General features: G+C 36.5%; 1 protein-coding gene across 2 annotated transcripts in view; it reads right to left on the reverse strand.

Annotated features, from left to right (window-relative positions):
- Positions 1-1007: 1007 nt before the first annotated feature.
- The window catches only part of LOC144968920 (lactase/phlorizin hydrolase-like), a 51785-nt gene continuing 32792 nt past the window's right edge, over positions 1008-20000 (reverse strand). For both annotated transcript variants that reach the window (XM_078907772.1, XM_078907771.1), the window contains exons 15-21: positions 17967-18106; positions 15194-15377; positions 13692-13794; positions 12924-13063; positions 11469-11598; positions 5715-5896; positions 1008-2688 (exon numbers count right to left, since the gene is read on the reverse strand). In XM_078907772.1, the coding sequence (XP_078763898.1) occupies positions 2528-2688; positions 5715-5896; positions 11469-11598; positions 12924-13063; positions 13692-13794; positions 15194-15377; positions 17967-18106 (1040 nt within the window). In that variant the 3' untranslated portion in view covers positions 1008-2527. The remainder of the gene's footprint in view (positions 2689-5714; positions 5897-11468; positions 11599-12923; positions 13064-13691; positions 13795-15193; positions 15378-17966; positions 18107-20000) is intronic.

Consider the following 20000-nt stretch of genomic DNA (forward strand, 5'->3'; position numbering starts at 1 on the left):
TAATGATGAATGAATGATATTATTAATGATATAATAAAAATAATGATAATAATAATAATAATAATAATAATAATAATAATAATAATAATAATAATAATAATAATAATAATAATAATAATCAGATTATGATATGAATTATGAAAAAAGAATTTATGAAAGAAGAAAAAAGAGAAGAAGATAAGATAGAGAGATAAGAGAAGAAGAACAACAAAACAACAACAACAACAACAACAACAACAACACAATAGCAACAGAAACAACAGCAATACTTAAATGCATTTTTGGACATCTCATGAGAATTTCAATGATATAATGTTCTAACTGTTGGAGCTATGATTTTGTCTATCTTTCACATAGTTGATAATGGGAAATATGAAACGTTTACATCAATGGGAGCAATCTATATTCATGTTTTCATCCAACCAAGTCATCAATCACATGATTTGTTGCTGTCCAACGATTGAATATTTCTTAACAAATGTAAACACGCTGCTTTGTTTACAAATTTTATAAACATACCCATGTGTCAATCTGAATCAAGTGACCAATCGTGATGTTAGGTATTTCAAAAGCTGTGAACACTTTTCACTAAGTGGGTCACTTTGAGCACATTTTGCAATGTGACCAATAACCTCAAGCACATGGAAAGTTAATATAGATCATGCCCATTGTCTTTGTGGATTACCCAATTTTCTGACGTACTCTGGCCAAAGTACTCGTCCTTCAAATATTGACTAGGTTCAAATGACCGTAATCTTGACAAAAACTCTCAAATCTGGGACTTTGCGAAGTCCGGAGTACATCAGGTTAACTAGTTAAGCTGGAGCTTCACATCAAAGCCATTTTTGTTTTGTTTACATTTTCGAACTTCTGGAGCAAAGTTTAGTTGAAAAGATTAATATACAGAAGTAATTAGACGTGATGTAAAAACGTGACTCTTGATTCCGTTATGGTTTGAAGTGTGTGAAAAACGACGTGTACAAATGATAGCAAGACAAGATATTTGATTTGTTTTACTACATTTGATCTTTATTAACGGTATGGCTTTAAGTGTGATACTAAAATGGTTACACGAAATGTGTGAATATCTATTCTACAACTTTTTTAAAATGTTACAGTGAATGACATAATCAGTCCGATGGTGAAAAGGTTTGAACTGAGATAATGCCAAGTTTAGTAAGAAGGTCAATTCTTATCAAAAATGAGTTCTTGTCATAAATGATTAAATCAACCCTTTTTGTAAATTTTAGGGAAATATCAATATTAATATTAATTTCACTTCTAAATATTTTTACATCTAGTCAAGTTGAAAAAGTATAAAATTTGAGAAAAGTTGCTGGATACCATTCCCATACATCGGACCATAACTTCATGAAAAATCACCCGATTTACTTCAAATAAATATTAAAATGCTCTGGGGATCATATTCTTACAAAAAATGCAAATCCAAAATGTTCCCCTTCAGACTGATTATATCATGCACTGACACAAATTAAAAAATTCCCTTTATAAATCCCGTTGTGGAATTGGTTTTATTTCAGGGTCATTCTCGAAAAGACTTAGATAACCCAGGCGTCAGACGCAGTGCAGCTGTGCAAACAGGAGGGAAATATTCTTGCTAAGGGGATTAAACGAGATGACGACAGTGGGGATCGAACCTGGGTCCTCCTTTGCAATGCTTTATCCACTCGGCCATTTCCCACCTCAACTGACAAAACCACATATTATATGCATTCATATATATATAATATAAATCATACGACATGAAGCATGGTAAGCCTTCATCATAATCGGCGACATTATTCTCTCTAAATTTAGATTTACGGTAAAAAAAAATTGATAACATAAGGGTTGTACAAAGGACAAGTGGGCGATCACACATTGCTTATGACAAAGTTACAAGAATAATGTTTTTGTACTATGACAGACCTCTTGAATTTATTGTGCCAATCTCTGCCTAACGTAATCGGTAGAGATTTACAATAAGTGTTTGACATGAGATATTTTTGAATTTCAGAAAAGAGAATGTTATACAATTGCACAAACTATTAACTACTGCTGGCATCAAATGAAATATATAATTTGAAGAAAATTCATTTTTTTAAGATGAAAAGGTTAAGATGAAAAACGACCATTGCGTGCTAAAACATGACTTGGACATTATATGTTAATTACAGTGAAAAGTGAATAATAGCGACAAATACTAGATCTATTACGTCATGTACAATATCAAAACATAAGATAACAGTTCTGACATACATTCACAAAATTACTTTATATGTTGGCTATGAATTGTTTTCCAAATATCAATGACATTAAATTTATAAAACGATCTTAAACTTTATACTTCCTTTAAAATTTCTGGTCTAAGACTTTAAGATAAGTTAAGGTAATATTTTTGCGATTTTTGTAGTAAAATGATTCTGGCCAAGAATAAAAAGGTGTTTTGTTAGTGAAAACCGATATATTTCAAGGCTGAGAAGTGTTGAGTCATTCTCAGACACAAGAGAATTCATCCAAATATTCTTCAAGGTTTCTTAAACCCGTGGTCTTTAATCAGCTGTTTGTAGAAGGCAGCGGAGATGCGAGGAGTCCTGGTTCTATTTGGGTGATTAAAATCCACTCTGTACAGTCCAAACTTGGAGTAATAGCCACTGGTCCACTCCAGATTGTCCATCAAAGACCACGCTGTATAACCAAGAACATCAACACCATCCAGGCGAATTGTTGGAAGACGAAAATATTGAAAATGTTATAGACAAAGAGTTAATATAAGGCAGTTGAGTTGTAGACTGCACCAGTGTGAATCAAAACTTGAAATTACCTTTTCAAAAATTAAGGTAATGAAACGCTCGGGACTCAAAATCCTGAGAAATAGTTTTGAGCCGAAAACGATTCTTTTCTAGTATTTTGCTTTTTTTTCTCAGTTGTTTTATCATTCGTATTCCATAAATAAATAACAAGTAATTCATCTTAATTTATTTGTCTAACGTCCGAGATTTTATTCATGCAGTCTTCATCAATAGTTACAAGAGAGGTTTACCTTTTTAAAAAAAAATATAACGTTTTTCCAACAACAACAACATCAAAAAGATATAAAGAACAAATTTTCTCAGCCAATCTCTGAGTCAGATTAATTTCATCGTGACATTTTAAAAGATAAACGTATTAATTCCGAATCGATGGAAAGTGTTATGAGTTTTCTTAAATTGACATTTTATACGGACGTGACTCTATGGTTAAATTTGGCATCAAGTAAAAGAGATCTCGTATTTATCGGTAAAATGTAAAAGCCTAAAAGAAAACAAACAATCAATAAGCCTTTCGATTCAAACTCAGTTTTCAAGAGGCACAAAATTTAAGTGGGGTATTTTTCACAAAGATCGGAGACTCCTTGAGAAATTGATAGACGTCTATACATATTTTTACGACTGGATAATTTGTTTTTTCTGAGAGTTGGATAACCAGAGCATAACTTATGCATACAGTTCTAACGTGGTACTAGGATAACTATATTTTGTAGGATACAATAAAACGTGAGGAAGACTATAGATATATCTAGGAGATTCATATAATTTGAGAAGCGTTGAGCGACAGAAAAAAGTGTTTCAGTGAAGATAAATAATACTACTGCTACTACTACTACTTCTACTACTACTACTACTACTACTACTACTACTACTACTACTACTACTACTACTACTACTACTACTACTACTACTACTATTGCTACAACAACAACAACTACTACTATGAATAAAATAAAATATAATAATAATAATAATAATAATAATAATAATAATAATAATAATAATAATAATAATAATAATAATAATGATAATAATAATGCTGAAAACTATTATATAGCGTTATAACTCCGAGACACCAGACTCTAAGCGCTTAAATTATAAATTACGTTGGCTGAAATATACTCGTTCACTTCACAAGCACACACACACATACACACACACACACACACACACAACACACAACACAGCAAAACACAAACCAGACACATATCTTGCTTCTCATACCATCTACTAAAATCGAAACATATGTTTTAAGCTAACGTTTAAAAATAGACAAAGATTCTTTTTTATGAATGCTCTGTGGTACGGCATTCCAAACAGAGGGTCTGAAATGAGAAAAGGATCTCATTCCAGCATCTTTGCGTATTCGAGGGACAACTAGTTTGGTGGAAGGCAGTGGCCGAACATAAGGGGCGGGGTTTTGAATATCTTTCAATTCGTAGGAAGGGGCAGTACTTTCAAGACAACGATACAATAAAACACAAGCTTTCAATTTAATCCTTTTCTCAACAGGCAGCCAATGCAGGTCATGAAGTAGAGGTCTGGCAGAATCGCACCTACGCTTCATGAATTCTAGTCTGGCAGCGCTGTTTTGGACAATCTGAAGACGTGTCAGATTATACTGCTAAACGCCAAACAACAGAGCATTACAATAATCTAATTTCCAAGATAGAAAATGGTTGAGGAATTTTGCTTATAGATGTCTAAAATCCTTGAGAATTTATTCGTGAAGAATATATGACCTATCGGCTCAAATGGTAATATTTCGGGGGTATATCAGAGGCATTCAAGCGCTCTTCTACTAAATTTGATCAATCAGTAATATGAGATTTTAAGTTTTGCCACGTTGAGAGATTAGACGTCTATATCAATTGTTAACAATGAAACATTAACTTAACTTAAGTTTCACACTTACATGACTATAAAATCATCCCGATATAATACTGTTTTAAGGTGGTAGGTCACACAATATGAACTTTAAAATAGTCAAAACGATAGGGTAGCGTCTTTAGTAGACTCCCGTACTCTGAAGAAAAGAACCTTTTTCTTAATTAGCCAGAAAACACGTCCTTAAAATACCGATCAATTAAAAGAACCCTCGTCTTGTCAAAAACCCTTAAACCTCAGACTTCCTGAAAACCCGTCCTTCAAACATCGATCAATTTGAATGACCTTTTATCGAGGATGTTCCAGGTTTGAGAGTTTTTGACAAGATGAGATGTTTTTGACAAGATCTTGACAAAAACTTTCAAACCTGAAACTTCCATGATGGGATCATTTCAATCAATCGACATTTGAAGACCCGAGTTTTTTTTTGGCCAAAGTTTTCACATGTGTTTTTTTTTTCAGAGTTCAAAGTATAATGGCAGCATGTCTGAGAGTATGACTTTTGGGGATGATATTTTCTTTTATTTTTCTTACTGCTTTATTTTGGCATTGTCACATTTACACCGTTCCAGATTTTGTCCATAAAGCAAGTTCTTTGAAAAATGACAAAACAAGCCATACAGTTAATTTTGTGCATTGCGATTAGCATGTTCAAAACCACTTAACGAAAACTATTATTCTTATAAGAAAATCTCCAAGATAACGTCATGTCCAGTCCAAAAGAGCTACAACCAGAGATAGGCTATGGAGGTTACTGCTACAATTTAGGGAAATTAATTTGTCTGTGCTCTTTGCGGTGTGTCTTTTTTACGAAACCCACCGAAACCCGCCGAAACCGACGAAACCCGACGAAACCCGACAAAGTTATGGGAAGCAGGTAGCAGTGGGGAGTGAACCTGGGACTTAGGGAAATTACACCATTGGGGAGTGAACCTGCGACTGGGTTTCGGCGGGTTTAGTAAAAAAGACACACCCTGCTCTTTGGATTCAAAAGCCAAACGCAGAGTACGTTGTTACCTTTGAGGATCTCATTGATGTAGTATTTGTAGTAGTAGATGCGCCCATCGTCGGTCAGGTCAGCCCCATCGGGTCGTCCACTCTCTGTGATGAAGATGGGAGGATTGTTGAAGTGGTCACGTGCCCAACGGACAATGTTCCTGACCCCCCAAGGGTTTACTTTCAACCAGCTGGCCTCCGTTCTGAGACAAGACGGGATGAGACATAGAGAAAAGAAGTGTATCATCGTATTGTCTCAATTATTGTTTTTTTTTCCTTGGTTATGAACGTCTTAGGAATGTTTGTGTATGATCTGATATTGCTACATTAATATTTGAATTGTAAAGGCGTCTAGAGCTGTTTGTGTATATGGAATAGGCGCGGTATAAATGATGTGATCATCACTATTATTATTATTATTATTATTATTATTATTATTATTATTATTATATTATTATTATTATTATTATATTATTATTATTATTATTATATTCTATTATTATTATTATTATTATTATTATTATTATATTTTATTATTATTATTATTATTATTATTATTAGCTACAGATTGCCATTGGTTCCAGTTATAGGTGTAATGGTTTTCTAAATTATGGAAATATACCCCCTAGTCATTATGACCAACAAGGAGGAGCAGAACATGGGCAGCATGGCAGAGGTATGGAATCCGCTCACAAAATACCGATTATGCCCCCCCCCCCCCCCAACTGAGACTTCAGCTAGTCATTTCGTTTTAGCTTAGCTTGCGGCACAACACTGCCGCTAACGCCTGGGTCATTCCACTTTTCCCCAAGACCCTCAAAAAATGTCTTCATGGGGATGAAAAAGCCATTTGTATCTTGGTACGTTCTAATGAGAATCTAGTATTGATTTAAGTGAAAAATTTCTCCCACTAAAAGTCTACTAAAGCCATGAGCTTTTATATAGAGTAATTTCCACTTAATTTACTCAAAGCCTCTTCCAAAATGTCTTATGCTAACATCAGTACATAACATCTAAGACGAGACATGAGACATAAAAGACGCTATAAAATTTTTTTCACAAAGACAATGTAGTTCCTGGTCTGGTGCTCACCGTGACAGAACGTGAGAAGAGAGTCTTTCCCAAGGAATCAACTTTGTGCCGCCCTAAGCGGGGCTCGAACTAAAGGCTATAGCTCAGAGGCCGAATGAAATACCACAAGACCACGAGATACCAAGTAATGAGTGATAATTTCTTTACGCCTTGATTTTAAGTTAGCCGGAAGCTGAACGCCAGTTCCTTGCATAAGATCAATTACTCAAAGCTTTTTATTCCCCTATTGATCTCCTTAAAGAATACAACATTACCACAGGCTATTCAGATAGCTAACCTCTTTACACTTGAGGCCGGTGAGTTAATTGATGGTGATATTTACTGCTATTATAGAAAGTGGATCTTGAGTCTAACGGCAATGTCATCACCCACGTATCATTTTAAGACAAGAACAGAACGTATATTCGACCTGGCAAAACACCAGTTTTTAAAATTTGGTCAGAAAGCTTTTTATTCATACATTGTTAGATTAAGATGACCCTCAACATGCTAAACGTATCAAACCCGAGACTTCTTTTAAAGCTATGGTTTTATACCCTTTCGGCAGGGCGTGAGTAAACGATGCCGATGGCCAAAGGGAAAAAAGTTATTTTGTCAGAGTTTGTCAGGTATTGATATGGAGCGGTGTACAGTTACATGCTTCAACGTTTGTCGCCGAGGGGTCTCAGTTCCGGAAGTGAAATAAAGAAGGATCGAAATAGAACAATGCCTCGTTTTGGATGGCCTAATTAGAACAACAAACCAGCCAAACTGTTGCTTCTGGACATTATTCTCCGATGACGTCTGGCTCTAATTATTTTTGCTGTTTAGCTTAAAATGATTTAAATCTACACAAATGGCATTATTTGAAACATATAAAAAGACGATATGATTTTTACAAATTGTTGCTGGGGTGTTGAATTATGGTCTTTCACGCACAGCAAGATATGAATTAGGTCGGTCTTTTGAGCCTGCGATTTAATAAATAAATAATAAGTATTTTGCACACGTTTTCCTAATTTCATCATGGACGGACGTTTTAATCAGAGGTCTCCTTCGTGTAAAGCGGCGTTGTTTTAGTCCGGAAATTTACTATCCGCTATACAAGCTGCATATATCGTCCTAAAAATGTTATATAGGCACACTGTACCATCATCTGAAGATATGTTTTATCAAAATTGAAACGGACTTATAAAATTATATTTAGATCTACCCTAGATTAGCCTTATAAATTGCGTCTTTCTTTTTCGTTGACACAGATGATGTCATAGGGCAAACAGACATGAAAAAGTTTGAATAAATGAGTCAATTGGCTTCAACAGTCGTGACATCACTTCCCTCGTAATGACGCATAGTAACTTAGTAACTGGTTCTAAACTATCGGAACAATGGCTGACGCCCTTATGAAATACTTCTCCGACGAACATAAACGTGTATCTAGAGGAGAAAAACATTATAAATCTGGTCATGTTTTGACTTTTATAAATTCTGATCACATGACATGTGAAAAAGTTCTAGCCAGCATGAAGAATAAAAAGAACCGATTTTCTTTGTTTAGAACGAAGCCGCTCGTTGCCGGGTGGGCGTGACATCAGACTATTGAATCCTATTGTATCAACGAAAAGATTATAGAGGATCATGGTATTGGTAAAACCCGACGAAATGCAGTGCGACTATATTGATATAGAGATAAGCAAATAGATGAAGTAAGGATTGGCATATGAAATGGGGAATTCCAGGGTGACAGAATAAAAACAAGTGGAGGAGGAGGAGGAGGAGGAGGAGGAAGAGAGAATAGAGTAGGCGAGAGGAAGGAGGAGAAGAGAGATAGATGATATTAAGAAGTAGGATTGATAGTTGCATAGTAGAAGATAGTGAGATAGATAGATAGATAGATAGATAGATAGATGATAGATAGATAGATAGATAGATAGATAGATAGATAGATAGATAGATAGATAGATAGATAGATAGATAGATAGATAGATAGATAGATAGATTGATTGATAGATGTTGTTGAAGGTGCTCCCTTTATGATTATTTTTGTAGAAGTGTTATCTGTGATTTCATCAATATTGCATGCATCCTTTGATTAGCGTCTTGTCGTCTAAGACTTGGTGGTGCAATGCCGCACAGTGTTGGGAGCCACTGAGTTGGAGTTGACTTGAGACATCCTGTTATTATTCGCATTGATTCTCTTAATCGAATGTCAATGTGGTTTGCATGTGGGCTCCTCATCCAAACATGGACACAGTATTCTCCCGCACTGTAGCAAAGTGCCAAAACAGACGTTCTCAGTACCTGTGGTGAGGCTCCCCAGGTGGTAGTTGCGAGTTTTCTCACCGGGCTGTTTCTTTTTGCGATTTTATTTGCAGTTCCCTCAATGTGGTTGCGATAATTTAGTTGTCTGTCCAATGTAATGCCAAGGTATTTAGGATTGGGGTCTGGGGGTAGTATTGAGTTACCGACTGTGATCTTCAATTATTTTGTTGCCTCTCGATTATTCAAGTGGAAGTTTGTGGAGACTGTTTTGGTGGTATTCATTTTTAGGCACCACCTATCAAAGTATTCTTTCAGGCGGGTGGTGTCTTTGCTTAGAACTTCTTCAATCTCTTTCCCGTTTTTCGATTGATAGGCTAAGGCCCAGTCATCAGCGTATCCAAGTTTGAATGTTTCGCTGTTTGACATGTCGGAGATATAAACATTGAAGAAAGTTGGTGCTAAAACTGAACCTTGTGGTACCCCGTGTTTTCCTTTAGTTTTCTCCCAATAAGACATGAAATTGTCTTGTGCCAGTCATGGTAGACATCAGTTTAAGCGTCTCTCTACAAAGAATCATTTTTGAAAGCTTTAACATAAGTCCGCCTATCCAAATAGTGTCCTAAGCTGCAAATAAGTCTTTTAGGACTGCACCAGTCTTATTTTTGTTCTCAAAGCCTGTTTCAATGTATGAGGTCAGTGCAAGGTACTGTTTACTTTTGCTTATTTGTGGTGGTACGCGGGGATTTACAAGTGGGGTAATTCGATCTAGTATGATTCTTTCCATATATCGGTCTATTTAAAAGATACTCATCTTGGCAAAATATCAATCCTGGGACTTTAAGGAAGACCTCGCGAGATTGATCAATATTTGAATTACTGGGTTTCTGGACAACTGTTCAAATACGATTCTTTCCAAAATACGCCAGTTGACTGGTTTTAAAAAATGGGTGGAATGAAAACAACAATCAACAAGCTACACAGCGACATTCTAGGGAAAGTTTTGGAGGAATTCTTTCACCGCCTTCATGTTGTAGGTGCCGACGACGGTGACCAACTAGATAACTTATTATAGATCATGAAAAAAAAACTTGAAAGTAAATTCTACACAAGTGCCTAAAATATAATTATATTAAACTTCTAGAACCTGTGGTCTGTAAATAGCAAAGAACAAAAATGAAAATATAACAACTTCGAAAAGAACAAAATATCTTGAAATGTCGAGATTCATTCACTTGCGGACAGCTGTGCCAAATATTGATCTACCGTCTGTCGGAATTTTAAGTGATGTATTAATAATTTTATTGTTTTGTTATTGACTGAAAAATGGTTTTGAGACCGTTTTTTTTTGGTATTTCGTTCTTTTTCAAAGCTATTATATTCATTTTCCTTCTTATTTTTTTTTCTCCCCAAGCTATTGTTCCTTTTTTTTATGAAATATCGTGTGAAAACATAGACGTCTATTCTTTTTGACTGAAACACACTGCGTGTGGTGTAAGAGGTGTCCTGATGTTTATATATACTCGCTTTCTCACTTTATATATAAATCTATATATATATATATATATATATAAATATATATATATATATGTATATATATATATATATATATATGTGTGTGTGTGTCTGTATATATATATATATATATATATATATATATATATATATATATATCCGCTTCCATAAAATGTCCAACAAACGTCCTTATGCACCGAGAATAAGGAGCAAAAGGTTTACTTTCTGTATGTTATGGTAGAGAATAACTACAGTTCATTACATTGCAAAAGAATCAAAGTGCGTATTTCTTAAAATTTCAATTCACGATTAACTTTCCGTGGTCCAAGTCATCCCAACATATTACCGTTTAGAGGCTGTAGGTCACAATTTGTGTATGATGTCGGGATGGATCCGTTGCTTGAAAACCAGATTTTAAACCCAATACTTACTTTAAAACATTGAATCATTGAAAGTAGTCCTTCAGAGTCATTAGCCCCATGGATCAGGAGTTTACCCCGATTTTTATAGCGTGAGATGGACAATAGCAATTGCTTGCAACACTTTGGATATGATACTATCGCAAAGTACTTTCCACCAGAACGAAGTTACGCAGCTACCCTATCACTGGGGGATGAACAGAGAGATAGAAAGAAAAAAAACTCGACTGCACCCTGGATTGCTTTCGGTCCCTTTGCCTGTGAAGCGAGTGCTCTACCAACTGAGCTATCGATACCAGTCGGTTAGTTGTTTTTCCATCAAACTACAAAACCTTAATATTCTAATTTCGATCATTTTAACTCAATTGTCTTCATCTTGCTTATTCCGACATAATAGAAAATTGACACCGTGGGTCAAATTTAGGTCTTGTGGGTTGTCTTGGAACGCATCTCTAAACTACAGTGACACGCATAAGAAAGAAGAGAAAAGTAGATCAATAGGTAATCATACCCAGGCCAGCATGGGTCAGCTTTAGTGTCAATATCTTGGTCTTGTTCATAGTTCTGGTCACTGTTGGGTCGTGGTTGGTCTGCTACCAAGTTTGTGGTGTAGTGATTGATGCCAAGGAAATCGTAGGCACCTGCAGGAGGAAAAAATAGTCCGAGACACTGACCATTAAACAAGTAGAAACACTTACAGACACCTACGAGACTTTGTTCATAACACACAATGTACGTTTCTGGGATATATCTACTAGCCTTATCAAAGAATACGTTCACACGACGTGAAAATTTAAAAACCAAACCATCGTAGTAAGATCATGGCAAAATTACCGCCAATCCACTGAATCACCAATTTATTCGGCATGTCCTATTCCTGCCTCGTTTTGTAATGTATAAAACTAAGGTAGACATTTCTTTCCCCTCAAAATTTTGCTCACGATTTATATTATTTTGAAGAGAATTTTAGAGATGTATTGCTTGATGTTCTCGAAAAATTCTCCTCATTAAATGGAATTCACAATTTACGGTATCTTTTTCTTTACAGAATGAGTGTAAAGATATAATTAATGTCAATAGAAAGCAATATTGTCAAAAGCAGTCTTATTCACAAAATCTAGTAGAGCATTCACGCACTTTAAATTGATGCTCAATGCACCTCACACTGTCATACTATAAGCATTCCCTCGATAAAGTCACATGAAACTAGATTTCTGTTTTATAAAGTTCTCACTAGTCGCTTCTTCTTTCCAAGGGAAGAAGTGTCAGGTTGTATCATTGATACCTCCTGTTTTCGTTTAAGAAAAGCCGCGCAATAGTTGTTGATAATTTCAATGTCATATCGTAGCTATGATGAACTACAAGAGATGAAGTGAGTAGGAAAGTGCCAGAAGACAATAGAGAATAAAAAAAAATCGCGGCGGTGATGGGGGTTTGAACCCGCGATCTTACTGGTACGACAACTCCGCCTGGCTGAGGAGAACGTGACTCTACCGTATTAGCTATCAAGGCTGAGTTGTCGTACCAGCAAGGTCGCGGGATCAAACCCCCATCACCCCCGCGAAAATTTTTTATTCTCTATTGTCTTCTGACACATTCCTACTCACTTCATCTCTTGTAGTTATCAACATAAGTGCCTGCTCCACTCACTTTTCTGAATACGATGAACTAATGATTATCCAACATATCTTTATAAAGCATATTATTTTATAAAGCATATCGTTGCCTATATTTTGATATTTTTAAAAATCCCTGTTTTGAGCTTTGATCAGTGAGAAGAAATAAAATTGGCATAACGAACAGAAAATGAGATCCATGATACAAACACCGAATTTGCTCCCGAGTTTAATAGTGTTAAAGAGGTACAAAACCCTCCAAAATGGTCAGCTAATCGTTTTTTGCACCATTCACGTCTTCAAAATTAATGTTCAAAAGGGTAGGAGAAAGTGCAAAAGTGGTTTTCTACCTTTGTTTAATGTCTTTTCTTGCTCTGTGAACACCGGAAGTCGAGACTTCATCAGACCCTGCTCTTTGCTTTTCCTGGCTACAAAATCCTTCATGATTTGTGGATAGTCGCCAGTGCCCCCAAATATTGGGTTACCAAACCTGGTGAGAGGGGGGGGGGTTATAAAAGTCTGTATTAACGTTGTCAATTGATAAGATCGTGTTGCTGTTTTTTTTTTTTTAATTTATAATATTGTTATGTAAATATTTAGCCCATCTTGGCTAGAACAAAATAATAATCAGTTGATGTGATGTAGCTGTTTTACAGGGTAATGAAGAAGAAGAAGAAGAAGAGTAGCAGGACGAGGAGGAGGAGGAAGCGGTAGTTATGTAGTGATTGTAGTTGTGGTGGTGATGATGGAGATGATCGAGGAAGTGGTGAACAAATAGAAGAAGAAGAAGAAGAGGAGGGGGAGGAGGACCTGGGTGGGGTTCCCGACCTCCCATTGTGGGCAGGGAGGTAGGCCTACTTGCTGTGTCTTCTATACCCCTGTATCTGTTTTCCAAATTGCTTTCTGTCTTTGTCTTGGAATAAGATTACTTGGTTTTGTTCTGACCCTGGCCGGAGTCCTTGGCTGGGAGGGAAACAGTCGAATGTATAGTTATAGTTTTGAGAGATGATATTTTTCCCTTGTAAATCATCTCTCTGTTATGTACTATTATTTATTTTTAGAAGAAAAAGAAAAGTTTTTAAAAAGAGGTTTTCTGTGAAATGACTGAAATGACCTACCATCCCAATTTGAATTGAATTGCCCTATCAGCGGCTGCTGCATCTTCAGGTGCATCGGTCAGGGGTTCTTTCCACTCAATGTCCAGTGTGATTCCCACATTACCTGACGGTTGATTTAAAAAGTAAACAATTTATAAAGGAACATTTTCAGTTCCTTTTCGAAACAAGGGGTTATTATTGGCTTAATTGTAAGAGCACTTGTGCGGCTATGTGGTCTAGTAGTATGACACTCGCTTTCGGATCGGAAGGTCCTGGGTTCGAGCCTCGCGCTCAACGCATAGTTGAGTCCTTGGAAAAGGCTCTTTACTCACATTCTCTCACTGTACTCAGGTGTAAAATGAGTACCTTGCCGTTAACAGCTTTGTCTTTGTCCGAAACATTGTAATATCGCCTAACAGGCGTCATGTCCCGTCCTACATGTTAAATGTTGCTGTTGACCAGGGACCCCTTGTAAAGCGCTTTGAGCACGTTTGGTGTATATTGCGCTATATATAGCTCAATTTTTTTTTTATTTTAAGCACTCCCCTCTTAAAATTGACCAACCAGTGTCGAATTCCAAGCGAATTCGTGTTCCTACCCGTCAAACTAATACACATTTCCTTAAATTTTGCACTCTTTAACCTTTCCAGGGCAATGCCTCAAATTACTCAAACTATGAAAGTAACATCCGATAGTTTTGATTTTGTAAGGGACACATCATCATTTATCAAAATAAAACCCGACAGGAATGACCATAGGAAAGTAGACCGTTTGGCTACATGACTAAAACAATGCAATAAATGTGACCAACTGTCTCAGTTCGGTATCAAGACGGGATGAATTTATATCTAAGTCCTTAAACGACTCACATCTCAAATCTTGTCATTCTCGAACTCCACCAACAACATAAGGAATAACAGATATCATTACATCACCGGCACCAGTGGTTTAATGGATACGAGCACTCACAAAATACGCCAGAATAAGATCCAGATTCGAAAGTCGGGGGGTTCAAGCGTAGCCATCGTTAACATATAGTCTGACACTAGAACCCTCTAGGACTGGCAGTTTGACGTCATTTTTTGGGTTTGTGTAGCGTCTAGTGAGTTGTCGTTAGTAGAGGTCAAGGAAACAAGTTATTTTATTGGTTGAACTATTGAATACAACTCCCGATTTGTTTTCTTTTGTGGCAAAAGACTGCATTTTGACGTCATTTTTTGGTCAGTGTCAGGCTATAACTTTACGATGGCTACGGTTCAAACCCCCGCGATGGCACCTTTTTAAAAAGTAGACAAGCACCTGGAAGTTGTACCAAGGTGTGGTCCAGCCCCTTTTTGGAGTGTAAGAACTTAAGGACCGAAACGCCTATTCGAGGGTTTGTTTTTTTTTCTTTCTCTGACGCTTTTCTGCTTCTGCTCAACTCGAGAGTCTCTTGTTGCCGATTTCACTTTTATTCAATTTTTGGAAACTGCTTCACCAATTGATTCACAAGCACCAAAGATACAGAAAACGTAACTACTCACCTCCGTATCTGGTCTTGAAGTTTTTGTCATACAGGTGATAAGCCTTACTGTGTGACCGTATAATATTATGAGCCACTGTGTACACGCCGTTACCAGGGTCATAGATACCAGGCGCAAACACACCAATACCGTAACCCAGCCAGCTCACCACAAATGCTTCATTAAATGTGATCCAATATTTTACCTTCGAAAAGAAACAAAGACAAAGACTAAAAGTTGCCAAATATTTTATTTTTAAATCATGCTTCACATAATAAGCAATTTTTTAAATTTAAATATCTACATTGATATCGCAAATTGTCATAATTTATGCAATGTCCGATACATCCAGTATTGAACCGTTCATCCATCTATAGGGAATGAGATTAGCGGAAGAGTAGCGTCCCTTGATTGGACGTCGCCGGTGGAGAAGTTATTTGTAAACAAACCAACTACAAGCCAAGCGCTCCAAATACAAAATTTATTATTCATATGTCTGTACAAAAATGCATATCATAATCAACGTTATGCATTTTTGTACAGAAATATGAATAATAAATTTTGTATTTGGAGCGCTTGGCTTATAGATGGTTTGTTTACAAATAACTTCTCCACCGGCGACGTCCAATCGAGGGACGCTACTCTTCCGCTAATCTCATTCCCTATTCTTCCATCAGGCTGTCATTTTCATCCGTTCAATCATAAACCACTCTTCAAGTCGCATGGAAAAGAATTGTTCAACTAACATACGTTATGTGCACGTCACACGCGATTCTCGGATGCTCCAATTACCTGATCACGTGATATCAATGTGTAGCAGCGGACTGTTTTGTTACTTAACAAATCTTAAATTAAAACTCGGAAAATCGATTCAAATCAACAAGCTAATCATTTCCCTTTGACTATAATATGGGTCATCATTTCAATAGGGAACAAAAGTGTAATGGCAGAAAACTGGTTCCAATCTCATTGGAAATGTAAGACCACTCTCCTGAGAACTGGATACAAACCTTGTGTAATAGATCTTCTGGTTTCAGAGTGATGACATCATATTTTCAAGTCTAAATATATGCTGGTCGTCAATAAAGATCATCCATCGTCGCTATTTTACGTCCCGTAATTCTTAGATCTGCCTATACATCTTGCTACTAAAAATAAGTTTTGCCACCTTATGACTCAATATTCATTTTAATTATTAGTCCTTCAAAGGACTTGTTGCATACACACTTTCAAGGATTTAGGAACTGGAAAAGTAGAAGGTGTGATGTTACGACTTTCCTTCCCAATGGAACATCATATCAAAATGATTTTAAAATGAGACGTCTGAGCTCACTGAACCATTTGAAAGGCACCATTGCCTACGATCTAAAACATTATATTATACATAATACTCACTTTATCTCCCCTGAAACACTTGAAAGGCACCACTGACTACGATCTAAAACATGACATTATAATACTCACTCTATCTCCCCTGAACCATTTGAAAGGGACCACTGACTACGATCTAAAACATTATATTATAATACTCACTCTATCTCCCCTGAACCATTTGAAAGGCACCACTGACTACGATCTAAAACATTCTATTATAATACTCACTCTATCTCACCTGAACCATTTGAAAGGCACCATCGACTACGATCTAAAACATTACATTATAATACTCACTCTATCTCACCTGAACCATTTGAAAGGCACCAATGACTACGATCTAAAACATGATATTATAATACTCACTCTATCTCACCTGAACCATTTGAAAGGCACCATCGACTACGATCTAAAACATGATATTATGATACTCACTCTATCTCCCCTGAACCATTTGAAAGGCACCAATGACTACGATCTAAAACATTACTTTATAATACTCACTCTATCTCACCTGAACCATTTGAAAGGCACCAATGACTACGATCTAAAACATGATATTATAATACTCACTCTATCTCCCCTGAACCATTTGAAAGGCACCAATGACTACGATCTAATACATTACATTATAATACTCACTCTATCTCACCTGAACCATTTGAAAGGCATCATCGACTACGATCTAAAACATGATATTATAATACTCACTCTATCTCCCCTGAACCATTTGAAAGGCACCATCGACTACGATCTAAAACATGATATTATACATAATACTCACTCTATCTCCCCTGAACCATTTGAAAGGCACCATCGACTACGATCTAAAACATGATATTATACATAATACTCACTCTATCTCCCCTGAACCATTTGAAAGGCACCATCGACTACGATCTAAAACATGATATTATAATACTCACTCTATCTCCCCTGAAACATGTGAAAGGCACCAATGACTACCATCTAAAACATGATATTATACATAATACTCACTCTATCTCCCCTGAACCATTTGAAAGGCACCAATGACTACAATCTAAAACATTATATTATACATAATACTCACTCTATCTCCCCTGAACAATTTGAAAGGTACCATTGCTTACAATCTAAAACATTATATTATAATACTCACTCTATCTCGCCTGAACCATTTGAAAGGTACCATTGCCTACAATCTAAAACATTATATTATAATACTCACTCTATCTCCCCTGAACCATTTGAAAGGGACCACTGACTACGATCTAAAACATTATATTATAATACTCACTCTATCTCCCCTGAACCATTTGAAAGGCACCACTGACTACGATCTAAAACATTATATTATAATACTCACTCTATCTCCCCTGAACCATTTGAAAGGCACCAATGACTACGATCTAAAACATGATATTATTATAATACTCACTCTATCTCCAAATTGTTCATAGCACAGCCTGGCATAACTCTCAAAGAGCGTGGCGATTGATTTGTTCTTCCAGCCTTCCTTGTCCTCCAAAGCTTGTGGGAGGTCCCAGTGATACAGTGTCACCATCGGAGTGATTTTGGCTGGATTGAAAGGATTAAACAAGACATGGACGTAAAATATTATTTATGCTATGCGTTTATGTAAAATACTCACAACATCCGCCAGCGTATATAGCGCATAACAACACACGAGACAACTCAGGAAAAACTTATCATTAAAGCATTAAAGATAATTGGAGACAGAGAAGACGTAGAAAGATGAAAACATCTGTCGACAGTCGCTCACAATAAGCTGACACACGTTTGGCTGAGAAACAGCAAACTGGAAAGAAAAACAGAAATAAAGCTATACAAGAGCCTTGTTAAACCAGTAATTATTTATAACTCTAGAGCATGGGTTCGAACAAAAAGCGAAGAAGATAAACTGGATGTCTTCCATCGGAAACAGCTCAGGAGATTTCTAAATATCCACTACCCAACCAAAATAAGTAACAAATCGCTGTACATAAATGCAAAGAAACATCGCCATCGATTCATTTTGGAAACAAGATGGAGACTATTTGGACATATTTTAAGGAGATACAAAAACATTCCAGCAACTAAGGCAATGGCGTTATTCTTTACACTAAGCGGACATAACAAACACAAGGCAGATCCACAACAAGCATATAGATAGTATGCGCTTGGCTAAGAAACTCAAAACATTGCCATCCGGAAGTATATCGGACCAACACACAAAACTATGTGTAATCTTGGTCGTTTATAGTCTGGTTAATACAGTTTAGTGAGAATTACTCATAAACGCGGAAGGCAAAAAACAATAACAAAGACCTGAATGACGTCATCTTCATACTATCAATAGATAGAACAAAGATGACGTCACTCAGTTCTTTGTTATTATTTTTTTTTTAATTGCCATTCACGTTTATGAGTAATTCTCACCAAACTGTATTAACCGGACTATGTTCATGGTTACACATAGTTTTGTGTGTTGGTCCTTTACACTTCCGGATGACAATGTTGTGAGATTCTTAGCCAAGCGCATACTATCTATACACTACCACAAATAAAGACCTCAAGCGCCTCGATGACACACAAAAACCGAGATGCGAGAAGGATTTAGAACACCTGAGATCCATCGCAGCAGACCGTCATCAGAGGAAAGAACTCACTCAGCAAATCAGAGAATCTGCCAGATCGTCCCAGTCCGAAGATTAGGAGGCGATCGACAATAAGTCAAGTAAGTCAAGTATCACTAAAGATGCTGTCTAAAAACAATAACAAAGAGCTGAGTGACGCCAATACGCTTCAACAGTCGTAACATCACTTCCCTTGTAATGACGCATGGTAACTTAGAAACTGGCTCTAAACTATCGGAACAATGGCGGACGCCCTTATGAAATATTTCTCCGACCAGCATAAAAGCGATCCAGGGGGGAAAAAAACATTATTAATATGATCATGTTTTGACTTTTACACATTCTGATCACAAGACATATGAAAAGTTCTATAAAAGTTCTATATAAAAAGTACCGATTTTCTTTGTTTAGAACCACGATGGCCGCCGTTGCTGGGCGACGTGAAATCAGACTATTGAATCCAATTTCGTCCCCATCTATAACTGCCCACCAAGTCAGTAAAAGAGCTAGCACATTGGATGCATTTAATAGGTGACTACTTCTCATAGTATAGTTCATTTGTGATCACATTTTCATTTTGTTTTCATGGATGCCATTCCCCAGAAACAGACAAAAACAACAACAGCAGCAACAACAACAATAATAAAAATAATAATCAAGCATCAAAACAACGACGACAATGACAAAGACAACGTCTACAACGATGATAAAATCATCAACAACCACATCTGGTGTAAGACAAAGAACTGAACAAGTGTGTATCAAAAGTGCCAGACAAAGCAAGAAAGAAAAATACAAGAAAAAAAACATCCCAAAAAAATCAGTCGATCATGACT

The sequence above is a fragment of the Berghia stephanieae genome, chromosome 3 (genome assembly GCF_034508935.2).
Source record: "Berghia stephanieae isolate SIO BIC M18660-M18661 chromosome 3, UCSD_Bste_1.3, whole genome shotgun sequence".
NCBI classification, from domain to species: Eukaryota; Metazoa; Mollusca; class Gastropoda; order Nudibranchia; family Aeolidiidae; genus Berghia; species Berghia stephanieae.